The sequence below is a fragment of the Gymnodraco acuticeps genome, unplaced genomic scaffold (genome assembly GCF_902827175.1).
Source record: "Gymnodraco acuticeps unplaced genomic scaffold, fGymAcu1.1, whole genome shotgun sequence".
NCBI classification, from domain to species: domain Eukaryota; kingdom Metazoa; phylum Chordata; class Actinopteri; order Perciformes; family Bathydraconidae; genus Gymnodraco; species Gymnodraco acuticeps.
In genome coordinates this window covers 35,736-54,031 of record NW_022992352.1, presented here as the reverse complement: position 1 = coordinate 54,031, position 18,296 = coordinate 35,736, and the positions used below count along the sequence as shown (strand labels likewise).

At 42.4% G+C, this 18,296-nt stretch overlaps 1 protein-coding gene across 8 annotated transcripts in view; it reads left to right on the top strand.

Moving 5' to 3' along the window:
• The window catches only part of LOC117542141 (NACHT, LRR and PYD domains-containing protein 4E-like), a 76,053-nt gene that overhangs the window by 45,849 nt on the left and 11,908 nt on the right, over positions 1 to 18,296 (top strand). For 2 of the 8 annotated variants that reach the window (XM_034209610.1, XM_034209602.1), the window contains exon 1: positions 17,069 to 17,180. The exons of 2 other annotated variants lie outside the window; for them this stretch is intronic. Coding sequence is in view for 4 of the 6 variants with exons in the window: in XM_034209603.1 (XP_034065494.1) it covers positions 231 to 277; positions 404 to 972 (616 nt within the window). In the remaining 2 variants the exon portion in view is untranslated. Of the gene's footprint in view, positions 1 to 230; positions 278 to 403; positions 1,666 to 17,068; positions 17,181 to 18,296 lie in introns of those variants that run through there. 4 more of the 8 variants (XM_034209603.1, XM_034209608.1, XM_034209607.1 and 1 more) reach the window with 4 other exon arrangements.

Below are 18,296 nucleotides of genomic sequence, written 5' to 3'. Positions count from 1 at the left end.
TGCTGAGGGAACACTAACTGAACACTGATCAACTCTGACATCTTATTCTCTGATCAATAATCATTGAAGTTAATGAGCTTTATTTATCGGCTAATAAGATGTTTGACTGATCTAAAATGATACCGTGAACATGTAGGTTCATCTGTGGAGAATAACAAAGCTCTGAGTGTGAGAGTGATGTAATGTCCATGTCTCCATGCTGCTCTGACCCCCCCCCCCCCCTCTTTCAGGGTGGAGCCTGCTGGAGTCCGATGGCTGAGACCCGGTCTGAGGAAGTGTGAGTGTGGTTTAATTTGATTCATGAAAACAAAGCAGCCTCCATCTTCAAATGTAACCTTCATCATCAAAGTGTCAATAAATGAACAGCTGATAGATTAATAACTGCTGCTGTTCCTCTCCTCAGATTCCTGTGAACTCTCACTCGACACAAACACAGCTCACAGGAACCTCAAACTGTCTGAGGACAACAGGAAGGTGACATGTGTGGAGGAGAAGCAGCCATATCCTGATCATCCAGAGAGGTTTGATGGCTGGCATCAGCTGATGTGCAGAGAAGCTCTGACTGGTCGCTGTTACTGGGAGGTCGAGTGGAGAGGAAGGGTTGATATATCAGTGACTTACAGAGGAATCAGGAGGAGAGGAAACGGAGATGACTGTGTGTTTGGATGGAATGATCAGTCCTGGAGTCTGAGATGCTCTGATGATCGTTACTCTGTCTGTCACAATAACAGAGAAACACACATCTCTTCCTCCTCCTCCTCCTCCTCCTCCTCCTCCTCCTCCTCCTCCTCCTCCTCCTCCTCTGGTAGAGTAGCAGTGTATCTGGATCATCCTGCTGGCTCTCTCTCCTTCTACAGAGTCTCCTCTGACACACTGACCCACCTCCACACCTTCAGAACCACATCCACTGAACCTCTCTATGCTGGGTTCTGGTTCAGCTCTGGTTCCTCAGTGTCTCTGGTTCCTCTGTAGGAGGAAGAGTCCCCTCCTGTTCCAGAGACTTCCTCCCTGCTGCCCAGAGAGTTCAGTCTGTTCAGGATCACAGCTGATAAATAATTGTAACCGTGTTGTACTTATTATGTGTTTTCACTTATTGTGATTCTTTATTATTAATAATGTCTTCCTTCTTTGTTATATTTGAATATACAGTCTACTCTTTTCACTTTATCTGCACTTTACTTCTTTTGATTTCCACTTTTTGGGACGAATAAAGGAATTCTGATTCTGAAAATATGCTTTGCTTCAGATTCAATATCTTCGCTGTGATTCAGGAAAGTGCTACAAACATCACTTCACACAAAAATACAGATAGAAATCAAACAATCCAATATATACTAAAGGACAGTAAACCAAAAACATTGTTTAAAACAGGAGAGATTACAAAATATGCATGAATAAATAAATGTTAAGGTAAAATAAGATATGAATGAACAACCTCAGACCCAGTGCCTGGATACGGGTCCAGGTGCCTGGATACGGGTCCAGGTTCTTGCTGTGCGGACTGAGGCTGGGAAAAGGAGTCTTTTTTCATTCTGGTCCTTGGTCTTGGAATGACCTTCAATCACACCTCAAACTGACCGCACTTGTCTCAATAGCATGTTTTAGATTGAAGTTGTCTGAAGTCCTTACCACCAGCTGCTCTTGCAGTAATAAGTCGTGCACCTTTCTTACTGTCCTAATGTGCTCAATGTAGGGACTGCTTTTCCTCTTTTGTTTTCTTAGTTATGTTCTCTGTATTTTATATGTCTGTGTCACGTTGCTGCCTTCTTGGCCAGGTCAGCTTTGCAAATGAGATTATCTCAATGCTTTTATCTGGTTAAATAAAGGTTAACTAAAAAATAAAAATACGTTACATTAATTTGTTATTGGTTTTGTTCACATACTTATTTGATTATTAAAATGTAAACAAATCTTTGTTATGGGTGTTTAAAGTTGTACCCCAGCCTAGATCTACTGTCTAGTAATTGGGCGCTCAAAGTGCACCAGCTTGAAGCATTTTACTTTAAAATGTTAATGTTACAACATTTCTTTCCGGGGGGTATGTGACATCCACCCCCCAATTAAAATATGTTCATACAATACTAAATATATTTGAAGCCTTTTCATACAAGCTGTCCACCATGTCAATACGTTTCTCTTTTTGTAGTGTATTGGTCTTTTGTAGAGGTTTTTCATTGCCAGCTAAAATCTTGCCTAGGGCAGCAAACTGGTCAGAACCGGCCCTGAAGTGTTAGAAGATGTGCGAAGAGATTTTGGTAAAACTTTAGGACAGGGAAGTTATTTATTATTTTAGTTTTACATGTTTCAGTGTTGCACTTAATATCTTCACTGTGATTCAGGAAAGTGCTACAAACATCACTTCACACAAAAATACGGATTGAAATCAAACAAATACAGAAAATTAAGATTTAAAGAAAATAAAACCTCTCTGAAACAGGAGCGCTCTCCGAGCTTTCATTTTGTTGTTTTTGGCGAGAGAGATTTAGTTTAACCGTATGACGAATAAAATAAATAATAAGGAAATAGAAATACTATAAAAAAATAATCACAATTATAATAGTAAGAAAAAATACAAAAATAATAATAAACACTAAAATTAAAACAATTTAAAGTAAATAAAACAAGATAGTGATAAAAATACAAATTAAATACATTTAAATGGAAAGACTTTTAAACAAATATTAAAGTGTTTTTTTTTCGTTTTGAAGTGTAAAAGACAAACATATAAATAAATATGATAAAACATTACATAAAAACTTTACAAAATATTATTTAAAAACCAATCATTATATTAAAATACATAAAAAATAAAGATGTGTTGTGTTTTGGCCACTCAGTCGTGTACAAAGCTTTTCTGTCTGCTGCTTTCAGAAAGAGACAGAAACCAGTTTGTGGCTCAGTGGTTAGCGCAGATCAAGATTAAAGGCTTTCATTGTCATGTGTGCATAGCTACCGTTTAGTTATGACAATGAACATCACAGGCTCCTCCATCAGAGCAACACAATAACACAGATACAACAGTACAAGTAAATAAAATATAGTAGAAAATATTATTATTATAATAATAGAAATAGTGCAGCCCATAAGCAGTGCCGCTGTGTGAATGAGGGCTCAAACCCTGAGCCAGGTAGAGAAACACATACTGGACTCTGAATACAAATAAAATCTCTCTACAGAACTACAGAAAAGGATAGGGGACACGTCTGCTCCCCTGTTACGACCCTGGGTCGTTATGTTGTTTGTGTGCAGGTATTTTCTTCCTCCTCCTGTGTCTGTGGCTGCGTATGAGTGAACAGGTGGTGCCCGGTAGCTGATTGGAGGCCCTCGACAGGCTGATTGGTCCACCTGGGGAGACGGGAGGATATTTAACTGCAGCCGTGCAGTTCCTCGGCCTCCTACTCCCAACGCGGTGCCTTTTGTATATTCTGTTCTGTGGTGCTGAGAGCGCACCTTGATAACATTTTGTCCTTCTCCTCTGGCTACGGGCCAGTGTCACGTTACCTGTCTTTGCAAGACAGATGTATGGTCTTCGGAGTGCAAACCCCTTTAGTTTTTTTCTTCCCGTTTGGACTGATCGTTTTCTCCTGTTTACGTTAGTGTAGGTAAGAAGCTTGTATATTTATTTGTTCTCTTGGTTAGGTAAGATTTTGAGTTGTAAGGTTTGTTTTCTTCTTAGTTGGTTTTGGTTTTGTGCTGCGCCTAGGTTCCCCGAGACCTGGGCGTAACTTAAATTGGGGACTCATCCGGGATCTTCCGTTCTTTTCATCGTGTCGGGTAAACATGGCTATTTCCTCTTCTCGTACATTCTGGGTCTCTGGTTGACAGTTTTCTTTTTTGGAATTCAGAATGCGAGAGTCAATTGGAATTATTTACTACGGACCCTTCCATTGAGAGACTTGATGACTGCACAGTAGCAGATTTAGTGCTAATTGCACAGTTTTATGACGTGTCTGTGCCTACAAAAACAAGAGTTAAAAGACCTCTTGTGTGCAGAACTTGTCGGGAAGGGTGTATTTGAGGAAAAACACGAAGTGGTTGATCTCGCAGGTTTGTCCGCCCGACTCCAAGGCCTGCCTCCCCAAGCTGGGATGTCAACAGAGGACCTACAGCTGACTCTGCGCATCAGGGAGGTAGAGCTGAGACACAAGGAGTTGGAGGTGGAAGCCATGCACATAAGGGTAAAAGCTCTGGAGATAGAGCGGGGAGCCGCTCTACCATCCAGTCAATCACCTACCCATAGACCGCACACAAATCCCCACAACAGTTTTGATGTGAGTAAGCACATAGCATTAGATCCACCTTTCAGAGAGTCAGAGGTGTATACATACTTTAATGCTTTCGAACGCATCGCTGTTATGCTGCAGTGGCCAAAGAGAGTGTGGCCTCTGTTGTTACATTGCAAATTGGTGGGTAAGGCTCAGGAAGTCTGTAATGCCCTGACTGTTGAGGAGAGCCTCGACTATGACATAGTAAAAACCACAGTCCTTCGAGCGTATGAATTGGTACCGGAGGCATACAGACAAAAATGTAGGAATGCTAAGAAAAATGTCAACCAGACCTATGTAGAATTTGCGAGGGGAAAAGGTGGCCTGTTTGATAGGTGGTGTCAAGCCAGCAAAGTCACATCCAGGGAGGACATGTGTGAACTTATGCTTTTGGAAAATTTTAAAAATCAACTGCCGGGAAAAATTGTCACATATTTAAATGAGCAAAATGTTGTGTCGCTTGCTGCTGCCGCAGTACTGGCAGATGAATTTGTGTTGACTCATAAAAATGTTTTTTATCTTCCAGTTTGCCGTGAGCCTGTGGCAAGTGACAGACGGCTAAGATCTCCTCCCCGTGGTAGCACCAAAACAGCTGATAATTGGGAGTGTTATTACTGCCATGAGCGAGGACACCACATCGTCGACTGTCCTAGCCTAGAAAGAAAAGAGCAGCATGTAGGTAGAAGAACGCCATTCCCTATAGGGTTCGTAAAGAACGTGGCATCAAACGTGGAGGATAACGCGATTGATGAGGCGTTCAGGCCGTTTATTTCGCAGGGTTCTTTGTCTTTGACAGGTGAGGGAAAACAAATTCCTATCACAATTCTGAGGGACACAGGTGCTAAACAATCAATTATTCGTGGTGGTGTCTTGCCGTTCTCAGCTCAGTCGTATAGTGGGGCAGATATTTTGGCTTGGGGGGTTAAACTAAGTGTGTTGCGGGCGCCCTTGAATTTAGTTCAGTTAACGTCCAAATTTGTTTCCGATATGGTTAAGGTGGCTGTGCGTCCCCAGTTACCAATTAACGGGGTTGATCTGATTATTGGTAATGATTTGGCTGGAAAGAAAGTTTTTCCGTCCCCCGAAGTGGTTAATGATCCAGCTGTGGACACATGTGTGTCTGAGTCCACTGCGCTGGATTCGGTTCAGCAATTCCCTGTGTGTGCCATAACTCGTGCCATGTCCAAAAAATTAGGGGACGTAGTGGATCTGAAGGACTCCTTTATGAGTGACTCCGATCCAATGAGCCCACTGGCAGTGGGTCAAGAGAAAATATCTGTTTTTGTAGAGCTTCAGCCTAATGACAAACCCCTTCAACTTTCAGTAGAAAAAGATCAGTTGATTAAAGCACAGAAATCGGACAGTACATTGTCGGCCTGCCTGTCCTTTGAAAAAAACGAAACGGAAAAAAAATCGGTGTCTTACCTGTTTTGTGATAGTGTTCTGATGCGCCGCTGGTCACCTAGCTCCGGTTTTACACAGGAGTCTGTGTACCAAGTTGTAGTTCCACAGCCGTTTCGTTTACAAGTACTGAGTTTGGCACATGATCACACCCTCTCCGGCCATTTAGGAGTCCGAAAAACGTACCAGCGGGTACTCCATTATTTTTTCTGGCCTGGACTTAAATCAGACGTTGTTAAATTCTGTCGTTCTTGCCATACCTGCCAGGTGTCTGGTAAACCAAACCAGGTGGTCCCGAAGGCCCCCCTTAGACCGATCCCTGTCATGGGAGAGCCTTTTGAGCATGTTATTATTGACTGTGTTGGGCCGTTACCTAAAACAAAATCCGGTAATCAGTACATTCTTACGGTGATGTGCGCTGCTACTCGTTACCCGGAGGCGGTACCGCTGCGTTCGTTAAAAGCTTGCTCTATTGTGAAAGCGTTGATTAAGTTTTTCTCCACGTTTAGCCTCCCAAAGTACATCCAAAGTGACCAGGGATCGAATTTTATGTCCAAAGTCTTTGCTCAGGTCATGGCAGAACTAGGTGTTAAACACTGTACGTCAAGTGCGTACCATCCGGAGAGTCAAGGCACATTAGAAAGGTTCCATCAGACGCTAAAAAGCATGCTTCGCAAATTTTGTAGCGAAACAAATCGTGAGTGGGATGAGGGTTTGCCGTTGTTGTTGTTCGCTATAAGAGAGACTTTACAGGAGTCTTTAGGATTCAGTCCGGCCGATTTAGTTTTTGGTCACACTGTGCGTGGTCCACTGCGTCTGTTGAGGGAGAACTGGCTCTCTGATAAATAAAGAAAAAAGGACATCATTTTGGACTTTGTGAGTTCATTTAAAGAAAGGCTACATCATGCCTGTGATTTGGCCCGTGAGTCGCTCCAGACCGCCCAGTCTAAAATGAAAGCCCGGTACGACAAAAAGTCAGTTTCTCGGGAATTCCAAACCGGTGACCGTGTATTAGTTCTGTTGTCCGTTGTTGGTTCGGCCCTGCAAGCAAAGTTTTCCGGCCCGTATGAAGTGGGCCGTAAGCTCAGTGGAACGGATTATATGATCCACACCCCGGATCGTAGGAAAAAAACTCGTGTGTGTCACATAAACATGCTAAAAATGTATGTTGATCGTAGAAGTGGCGCCGCTCGATTTCCGTTAGTAGCACCTGTTGACTCTGTGTCTTTTACTCAGCCACCTTACAGCCCCAGTGATGACGGGCTGAGCGACAGGCGCGCTTCGGTGTCCTGTGCGCGTCTCGGTAATTCAGCGATATTGTCCAACCTAAATGAACATTTAGCACATCTGTCTTACTCGCCCCGGGCTGATGTTCGCAGGCACATTGAAAATTATCCGAGTTTGTTTAGTGATACTCCTACTCAAACGACTGTGTTGGCTCATGACATTGAGGTAGGCGAACACAAGCCAATTAAACAGCATGCCTACCGTGTTAACCCGGCAAAGCGAGAATTAATGCGTCAGGAAGTGAAGTATCTAATTGAAAACGGCTTAGCCCTTCCAAGTAGTAGTCCGTGGAGTTCACCTTCTCTCCTGGTCCCTAAACCGGATAAGACGCCGCGGTTCTGTAACGATTACCGTAAACTAAATGCCGTTACTAAACCAGATTCTTTCCCACTTCCACGGATGGATGACTGTGTGGACCAGGTGGGCTCTGCTAAATATGTAACAAAGTTAGACCTCTTAAAGGGATATTGGCAGGTGCCCCTCACTAAACGTGCCGCTGAAATCAGTGCTTTTCTTACGCCGGATTGTTTTTTGGAGTACACGGTTATGCCGTTTGGGTTAAGAAATGTCATCGTTATGTCAGTCGGCTTTTGAGGCCGCCAAGGCGGTCGTCTGCAGTGCCCCGGTACTTGCTGCTCCAAACTTCACCCATCCTTTTAAACTGGAGGTGGACGCATCCAGGAGGATGAGCGGGACATTGATCAACTGGTCTGTTACTTTTCGAAGAAATTTAAGAAACACCAGCTTCATTACAGCACCATCGAAAAAGAGGCATTGGCCTTACTTTTGGCGTTACAGTATTTCGAGGTGTACATAGGGTCGAGTTCTGTGCCAACTGTAATATTCTCAGATCACAATCCCCTCGTGTTTCTGTCTCGGATGCAAAACAGCAACCACCGCCTTATGCGCTGGTCTCTGTTGCTACAGGATTTTAACGTCCAAATCTGCTATAAAAAGGGTGTTGATAATGTCATGGCTGATGCTCTGTCCAGGTCCCTGTGAATCCAACATTTCTTAGGGGGAAATGTTTGATTTTTAGTTGGGGGGGCGTTACGACCCTGGGTCGTTATGTTGTTTGTGTGCAGGTATTTTCTTCCTCCTCCTGTGTCTGTGGCTGCGTATGAGTGAACAGGTGGTGCCCGGTAGCTGATTGGAGGCCTTCGACAGGCTGATTGGTCCACCTGGGGAGACGGGAGGATATTTAACTGCAGCCGTGCAGTTCCTCGGCCGCTCTCACTGACTCCGCTTCTCCTACGCGGCGCCTTTTGTATATTCTGTTCTGTGGTGCTGAGAGCGCACCTTGATAACATTTTGTCCTTCTCCTCTGGCTACGGGCCAGTATCACGTTACCTGTCTTTGCAAGACAGATGTATGGTCTTCGGAGTACAAACTCCTTTTGTTTTCTTTTCCCGTTTGGACTGATCGTTTTCTCCTGTTTACGTTAGTGTAGGTAAGAAGCTTGTATATTTATTTTTTCTCTTGGTTAGGTAAGATTTGAGTTGTAAGGTTTGTTTTCTTCTTAGTTGGTTTTGCTACTCCTGTTTGTTTTGTATATTGTTTTTTTTGGTAAATCAGTTTACCAAACGCTTTCTCTGACTCGGTGTCCGTGTCTTGGAAGTGGGAAGAGTGGGGGAGAGTGCAAATGTTGTGCTGCGCCTAGGTTCCCCTAGACCTGGGCGTAACACCCCCATGAAGTGAAACCACTGTACAGATCTTGAACTCTGCCCAACGTTGGCTGTAACATAATAAACTTCTAATGTACAAAAGATTGGTGTTTACATGGTGTTTGTCCTCGGTTCCCCTCCTCGAATCCTCCGCTCGCATCTCCTGTGGGCGGGACTAAGACGTGAGGAGAGGATAGGAGTCGAGGAGAGGAGTCGAGGAGTGGAGTCGAGGATCCGGTGTGGGCAATTATTACTCCTTGTGGTACATGACACAGCCTCAATCTTACTGTCTCATGTGAACACAGTCACCAGCAACAAGGATCTCCCACACACTACCTGTAAACACAGAGCCTAAATACCCACAGACTAATCAACCAACAAGACACAGGTGAGGGGGGAGGAGACAACACAGGGCACCAGGTGAACACAATCAACAACAATTAAGCTATACAACCCGTAACGGAGGCCGAGATCTATGGCCCCAGAGATCACCGCCGTGAAAGTGTAACTCACTCAAATTCCAGTAGATGGAGCTCCAACATCATTTTGAAATTTAGAAAAATGTTTTTAAGTCTGACATTTTTTTATTATTATTGATGATAAAAATAGGTTACAGTTTTTCTCGATTGCTAACACACATTTTTTTTTAATTGCCCAGTTTCTCAGAACACTAAACACAAATCACAAAACCACACACCCAAAGTGCAAAACTCCTCATTGCTCCTGCTAAATGAAGAACTGCACTCAAAACTACATAAACACTTACCAAATGCAAACTTTAGCACCAAATATAAACCACTTCATTCATAATACGAGATTGTTTGACCACCCAACTACACACTGCTGAGCATACTCTAAAGCAGTGGTTCTCAACTGGTCAGGCCTCGGGACCCACTTTTTACTTGGTCAATACATCGCGACCCAACATATTGAAGCACTCAAATCTATTCAACAAAAAATCGTGCTGTAATATAAACGCTTTTCAGCATACAATATTAATAAAAGTGAAGTACAGTGCATATATCCCTTATATCCCTTCACAGAACTAAAGTATGCTTTTAAAAAAGGTTTAATGAGATGATGGAATCAAGGCTGAACTGTATAAAAAGGCACGCATGCTGAAAACCCAACCCCAGCAGGGGGGTCTGGGGGGATTCTCCCCCAGGAGATTTTTAGAAATACTAACATAAACTATGCATTCTGGTACACTCTGAGAAGAAAATAAATAAATCTATTACTAGCGACATATTAATAATATGTTATGCCATTGTTTGTTTTTCACCTTGTTCTGACATCTTGCAAAGAAGAGCAAAGAGGAGAGAGTCTGTGTGACTTACTTTAAATTGTGGGTAAGGGTAGATAGCTCCCATTGTTCTGTGACCTGTCAGTCGTCAGACCGGGGGTCATATTTCATTACGTTTTGATTTATTTCTGAAGTTGTAACCATGGATGTATAAAGAAGAGTTCTACCACTAAGTTATTCTCCGTGGGGACTTCCGGCAACAATCTTGATTCTGATTGGCCAGAAGACTCGAAAAAACATCAGCAAAGATATTTTATTGAGAAGATAATCACTATGTGACAAACGTTTTCAAAACCGTTTCTGGTCTCCGGTACTTCCAGTCCAACGCCGACTGCATGCACAGCATTAGAAAATCGGGCCTTCAAAATAAAAGTTTGACTTTTCCCCAAAAAAAAAAATATTCCAATTTTGTTTTCTTCACTCACACATCCGAGACCCACTCGAAACGGGTCCGTGACCCACTTTTGGGTCGCGACCCACCACTTGAGACCCACTGCTCTAAAGCACTTTCATCATGGGCTATGCTCTGTACATAGAGGTTTCTGCAGAGAAAGATTGCTTGAGTATACAGAAATACAGTAAGTGAATAAATACAAATTACTTGTTGAAAAAAATCACATTTTATTCAAAGATAACACTGAGATGCATCTCAGCACATAGCTACTATGCTTCGGATCTCTCTAAGTGTGATGGCATTGTTTGCCAAAACGCAGTTTGTAACTGCTGCTTCCTGCGCCTCATTGAAAATCCTTGGCCTTCCACCTCTTTGTTTCTCCGTCCTTCAGATAAACAACAAAGGTATACTGGTTGGTCAGTGTCTGTGTTGCATAAAAGTAAGTTCACCACAGTACATTGTGCAGGATTGTTGTACAGTTATAGTCTGCAACATGCCAACACTTCAATTACAGTAATGAAGTAAATACGTTTCACACAACAGATATAAGCTCTGATATATCATGAGTTATGCAGAGCTACTGGTGACTAACCTGTTTTCAAGTCTAAGTGTCCGGATTACAGAGGCGACAGTACATCGGCTTAGATTAGGCTGAACCCTCTGAACATCCTCTCCCTCCAGCTCTACCTCTATCTCTCATTCTTCCTCTTCTCACTCTCAGCCCAGCTCTTCCTCTTCCTCTTCCTCTTGCTCTTGCTCTTGCTCTTGCTCTTGCTTCCATGTTGGCTTCCATTGTTGCTGTAAGAAAGTACTCACCTGTGGTCTTTTTATAGTGCTAACATCCTGATTGATGCGCCAACAATGATGCAATCAGGTGTTTGGTCAGGTGGAACGTGTTTCTTGATCATTGGTCCATGTGTGAGGCATTTTGAATATCAGTGTTCTAAACCTGCTAACACGTGACTTCATGTCAGATTCCTGTGTCTTACGTGGAGAGACGTGTGCAGTGGTTTACACAAAGTGCCAAGTTGATTTGCAAATTGTGTGAAAAGCTGAAAACGTGTTTAGAGTTTTGGAGATTTGAGCCGATGTTTTGCTCTTTGAGTGTCAGTTAAAATAATTGTGCTTTATGTATAATTTTAGTGTGTTAGCAATCGAGAAAAACTGTAATATGATAAACAAAGGCGCACAACCCCCAAACTTTGTGGGTGTGTTCCAACAGGTACAAAGTGGAAATATACCAAGTTCGTTGGACCTGTGATGTCTGTAAATATTTGACATTGTCCAAATCTCTCCATTTTCACACCAATGCACTATATTGTGGCCTATAATTCAGTGTTGAATTATCAGCTCCTCCCTGTGAAAGTTAATGACACTCTCTCCTCCTGAATTAAAACAGTTCCCCCCGAGTGGTAACCCTAATGTACCCATATTTTGAACATTATTCCTGCGTACAAATGTTATGTTTTCACCCTGGTTTTCTTTGTCCTGAATCAAAACAGTTCCTCCGAGTTTTACCACCAATGTCCCCATGTTTAGAACACTATTCCTGGCTTAAAAAGCGATGTGCATCAACCTGGATCTCTGTATATGTGCCCGTGAGACCCAGACCTTGCTAACAGCAGTGACTCTGCTGTTTTTATCTTCTTGTACATTTGATGAGTTAAATTTGGACTAAATGGACAGTTTCCAGTCCATACTGACATGTATATGGTCATAACACCGAATGTTGATGCAGTCAAATGTACACTGTCTAAAAACAACAATAATGAGTGAATGACCCTCTCCTGTTGAATTAAAACAGTTTAATCTACTTTTAACTCTCACTTAGTCAGGTTTGCAGCCCTGTTCTCTGGGGAAGAAGTGCATGACCCTCTCCTGTTGAATTGAAACAGTTTGCTCGTCTTTTAGCAGTCAGTCTTTGACTTTTGCCGACGTTTCAAACACTATTTCCTGGGTTGAAAAGCCAGGTGCTGCATGCTGCTCTCTGGGTACATTCTGTCTCTATTTACACCACTTTCCCCCTTAAATGATTTTAAATCATGATTTTTGCATTTAAATGCATTTATTATATCATTAATATGGTTCCCTGAAACAATGCACATACTCTGGAGCACATCGGGGTCCTGCATATGCTTTAAGCATGATTTTAACACTTCTTTCCATGAAAATGATTTATAATCACTATCATGGGGCTATATAAATCAAATTCCGGGTAATTCGGAGCACAATTGTACCTTTTACTATTTAAATGTATTTGTATTATATATTTTTGGGCTAGAAAAGTGACACTTCTGGGTGATTTTGTCAGTTTATGGGGCTTAGCCCACAAATCCTGGAGGTTCCAGGCCAAATGTGGGTGCTTATAGGCTGCCTGCCATGCGCCCCCACCCGTGGAAAGAAGAAAAAAGTGAAGAAAATGGTTAATTATATCTTAAAATAATAAAAAATGAAGTTTTAAAAAATTGTCGAAAAAATGACTAAGTGCCAACGGGAGAAGGCAAGGCAAGGCAAGTTTATTTATATAGCACTTTTCAACACAAGGCAATTCAAAGTGCTTTACAAAAAATGAAAGACATTAAGAAAAAGAAATTTAAAATCAGTCATTAAAAAGAAAAGCTAATAAAATAAACATTAAAAGAAAAAGTACATGGATAAAAGTTACAGTGCAGTCTAAGATATGAATAGTTCAATTAAAAGCAGCGACAAAAAGAAAAGTCTTCAGCCTAGATTTAAAAGTAGTCAGAGTTGCAGCGGACCTGCAGGTTTCTGGGAGTTTGTTCCAGATATTTGGAGCATAATAACTGAACGCTACTTCTCCATGTTTAGTTCTGACTCTGGGGACAGAAAGCTGACCAGTCCCTGAAGACCTGAGAGATCTGGATGGTTCATCATTTAGCAGGTCAGAAATATATTTTGGGCCTAAACCATTCAGTGCTTTATAAACCAGCAGCAGTATTTTGAAATCTATTCTTTGACACACAGGAAGCCAGTGTAAAGACTTCAGAACAGGAGTGATCCACTTTCTTAGTGTTAGTGAGGACTCGAGCAGCGGCGTTCTGAATCAGCTGCAGCTTCCTAATAGATTTTTTAGTGAGACCTGTGAAGACACCATTGCAGTAGTCCAGTCTACTGAAGATAAAAGCATGGACAAGTTTTTCCAAATCCTGCTGTGACATTAGTCTTTTAATCCTAGATATATTCTTTAGGTGATAGTAGGCTGATTTAGTAACTGTTTTAATGTGACTGTTGAAACTCAGGTCAGAGTCCATGACTACACCTAGAGTTCTGGCTCTATCTGTTGTTTTGAACATTGCAGACTGAAGCTCAGCGCTAACTTTTATACGTTCTGACTTGGCTCCAAAAACCATTACCTCAGTTTTATCTTTGTTTAATTGGAGAAAGTTCTGACACATCCAGTCATTGATTTGTTCAATGCACTTACTCAGTGTTTGAATTGGAGCATAGTCTCCTGGTGAAATTGTTACGTAAATGTGTGTGTCATCTGCATAGCTATGGTAACTTATTTTGTTGTTTTTCATTATCTGAGCCAGTGGTAACATGTAGATGTTAAAGAGAAGAGGCCCCAAGATGGAGCCTTGAGGAACCCCACATGTCATATTTGTCAACTCAGATGTGTATTTACCTATAGAAACAAAGTTGTTTCTGTCCTTTAAGTAGGATTCAAACCAATTTAGAACTGTTTCCGAAAGTCCCACCCAGTTTTCCAGTCGGTCTAGTAATATGCTGTGGTCAACAGTGTCAAACGCAGCACTGAGATCTAATAATACTAACACTGAAGTTCTGCCACTGTCTGTGTTTAAGTGGATGTCATTGAAGACCTTTACAAGAGCAGTCTCAGTGCTGTGGTTTGGACGAAAGCCTGACTGGAACACATCGAAACAGTTATTTAAATGCCAGAAATTACTCAACTGTTGAAAAACTACTTTTTCAATGATTTTACCTAGAAATGGGAGGTTTGATATGGGCCTGTAATTGTTCATTACTGAAGCATCTAGATTATTCTTTTTTAAGAGCGGTTTAATGACTGCAGTTTTCAGGGCCTGTGGAAAAATATCTGAGTGAAGAGATTTGTTTACTATATGAAGTAGATCTGAGGCCATGCAAGGCAGAAGGGGCTCTGAAAAGCTCAACCCTTTGGCGCTTCGGGACGTTTTTTCCCCTTCTCCGTTGAAAGTTGCAACGGAGAAGTGGAAAAGTGTCCGGGGCTTCATTTCCCCTTCCCCGTCAAAAATATTCATCGATACATTTCGGACTACCGTCTGCACGAAATCGGAAACCCGGTTTTTGGGTTCACTCAGAAAAAAAATGGCTGTCTGCAAACACGGAGGTGAAGTGTCCGCTCACCATGCACTCTGGGTCAGCCTTATTTTGTGCCTGAAGACCCCCCAGCTTGGTTCTCACAGAACTTTAACTTTACAAATGTGCCTCTGGAGGAATGTAAGGGGAGTTGACAGGGGACTCTACCCGCATTATGAGGCACTATTTCCGGATACTTTTTTTCATTTTGACCTGTTTTGCCTGGTTCTCAAAAAACTTTACTCTGACAAATGTGACTCTGGAGGAATGCAAGGGGAAGTGAACACTGAACTCTGCAAAATCATGCACCCAACATGGACTGAAGATGGCTCGGACCCCCCACCCTGGTTCTAATAAATAATTACCCCTGGATGATAGAATAAATAACGATAGGCCAATCTCAAAATTGTCAGTTCTGGCGAAGGTGCTCGAACGACTCTGCTGCCTGCATTTAAACAGATTCAGCAGTTTCTAACAATACTTTAGCCCTGATCAGAGCCCTGTTCTCCGGTTCAGACAGCGAGATGCATCACCTTGGATCTCTGTATATGTGCCTGTGAGTCCCAGACCCTGCTAACAGCAGTGACTCTGCTGTTTTTATCTTCTTGTACATTTGATGAATTACATTTGGCCTAAATAGCAATTTATCCGTCCATACTGACGTGAATATGTCCATAACACCAAATGTTTATGCAGTGAAATGTACACTATTTTAAAACAAATATAATGAGTGCAGGACCCTCTCCACCCCATTTAAAACAGTTTGCCCGACTTTTAACACTAATGTACTCAGGTTTTGAACACTATTCCCGGGTACAAATGTTGCGTGTTCTGGTGAAGGATGAGGTCCACCACGACGTAATTTGTAATGCTTTATTTATTTGTCCAAGGCTAAAATGTTCTTTTACGACTCACGTATCTAAAAACTTCTTTAAAACATCCCAGCTAGAAACGTTTGGTTCTAAAAACATTCTGAGAATGTTACCATTCACTGTTCTAGGAATGTTTTCAGCGGGACGTTTTCTTTTGGTTCCCAGAATGTTCTTCTGAAAGGTAGGATAACGTTCTCTAAAAACATTCTTAACATACTTGGTAATAACCTTTTTTAAATGTTTTTGATAACATTGTTAGAACATTATGCCCTACTGTTCTTAAAACGTTTTCAGCTGCAAGTTAGATTTGTTTATGTTGCCAGAGTGTTATTATTTTAGAGAAGGATAACGTGCTTTATCGTTCCGATTTATCAGAAGTCTTTTTTATTTTCTTTTTTTTTTAAATGCGACCAGCAGCTAGTACAAGTCACTGTCGGTGTAACATGTACTGGAGGGGACACAGAATCAGACTCGGAATCAGCTGTGAAAGTAACATTTGGGGGGGGGAGACACAGTAGAAACAAACACATACAAACACTAACAGGGGTTTCAGGGACGGGCAGTGACAGTCGGTCCGTTCTTCTATATGTCTTTCGGTCTCAAATCTAAAGGGTGCAATAACGATTTTTATCCAATATGCATAAACAGCGGACACTGTTTATACGCAGCCCTCACAAACCACACACGGCCAGATAGCTCATCCAACAGTTAGAACCTACAAACGAGACAGTCTGTTCTTCTTCTCTCGGTGTATCACGCAGTCTGTCTTCTGGTTGCCTCTTTTGAATGACGAACACACACTACCGCCGCCTGCTGGTAAGGAGAGTTATTGCCACTCACGCATGCGCAGTTCGTACATGCTTCTTGGCCGTCGGCTGAAGTCTTTGCGGTGTGTTCCAGAGCGACACATGGCCAAGACGCAGAGACGTGAGGAGACGCAACAGTCAGGGGTCTGTCTGTGTGAGTTATTTGGTGTCAGCTTGGAGTGTCCGGGCCGTAAGAGTCAGAAAGTTGACAATCCCCAGCATGACAAAGTGAACTTTGGTGTGAGGCAATAGGCACGGAAATGTGGGAGAGATGGTGGAGATATCACACGTTGGAAGGGCGATCGAGAGGGAAATGAGAGTGAGATACCTGTACTCATCTCAGAGGTACATGTTGTACTTTTTACTGGACTACACTTATCTGACAGCTGCGGTTACGCTACAAATGAAAAACCAGATCACCAAAGAGCAGTGATGAGATCACTTTGTGTTGTTTTAATTAACTTATTTATTCAAGCTGTGTCGAGGAAGCAGAACTTTCCACAACAGAGGCTGCAAAGAGTCCAATCTGACACTGGATTATTCTGCAAAATTACACAAAAGTAATAACTTCCTGTTTTGATAAAAGGCACTGCAGGTTAGAGTACCAGGAAACTCTGTTAAAGATCCCTTCCCGATTATATTCACAAACACATTTGATCCTGTGAACGCAGCACAGACTGAGACTCAGTCCAACCAGTCGGACTGCTAACTGTAAAAAGTGAGGTGATGACACACACACACACACACACACTCACACACTCACACACTCAGGATAGGAAGGGCCTTCACTTCACTTCGTCTGATGGACGCTGAAGTTGATGAAGCTCAGACGAGGCTGCTACTGATGAATCTCACGGCTAACAGTTCAGTAAGTAGAGCTGTGATTTGTTGACATGACGTTGTTGATTGTTGTGGTCGCAGAAACGCTTGAGTTGATGAACGTGTGATTGTTTAAAGCTGGGAAACAAGATGGCCTCCTAGCTGTGAGAGCAGAGAGAGAGAGCAGGTTAGTTTAAAGAGTTCCTTGTGAGGAGGAAGAGGAGTTCAGGCTGATGGGGGTCAGTCTGTCAGGAGGACTACTGATGTGGAGGGGGAGGCAGCTGGAGGGCACTAGGACCCAGCAGCCATCAGAGAGCTCACCTGGGCCTTTGCTCCTGAAACACCTGAGAGACTCTGGCTGCGTTTCATTGGTCGATCAACACGCCCTCCTGACCCCCCCCTCAGGAACTCTGATCTAAAGTCTAAACAGTGAAGTTCAAATGTCTTAATGCAGTTTTCTCACCTTGTTACATGTGTCCTGATGATGAAGAAGTGTACTTGTACTAGACTGTAAAGTTACAACATGTACTTACAGCCAATATCTGTATCTGCTGGCATTAGAATATATTCTATAAAGTGTCATTTAACGGGAACTGTTTCACTACTTTATCTGACAGGCTTTCAACATATTTCTAAGTTTTCTGTTTTCACAGATCACATTAAGGTTGTAGTTTCTGATGAAACTGTGAGACTCTTTCTCTGTTGTAGTCTTCTCTTCAGGTGTTCTGTGTTAAACACCAGCTGAGCAGAAGCCATTTTGTTTCTTAGTGTTCACTGTAAAAAAAAAAAACTCAAGTCCAAACACGTCAACAAACGAAAAGAAAAGGTGTGTTCAATTCAGTCGGGAAGCTCAAATATGGGCCAACAATAAAAGCTAGAGGAGGAGGAGGAGGAGGAGGAGGAGGAGGAGGAGGAGGAGGAGGAGGAGGAGGAGGAGGAGGAGGAGGAGGAGGAGGAGGAGGAGGAGGAGGAGGACCTCCAGTGGTCACTCTGAGGAACTGCAGCTGGTTTCTGGTTTCTCTCAGAGGAGGACGAAGGACTCAGATCTTTAGTTTCTGAAGCATTAGTGAAACCACAGTGTGATAATAATCTGTTTCAGGTCCTCTATTCAACACTTCACTAAAGTACAAGTTTAAACATCAAAATATACTTAAAGTATAAAAGT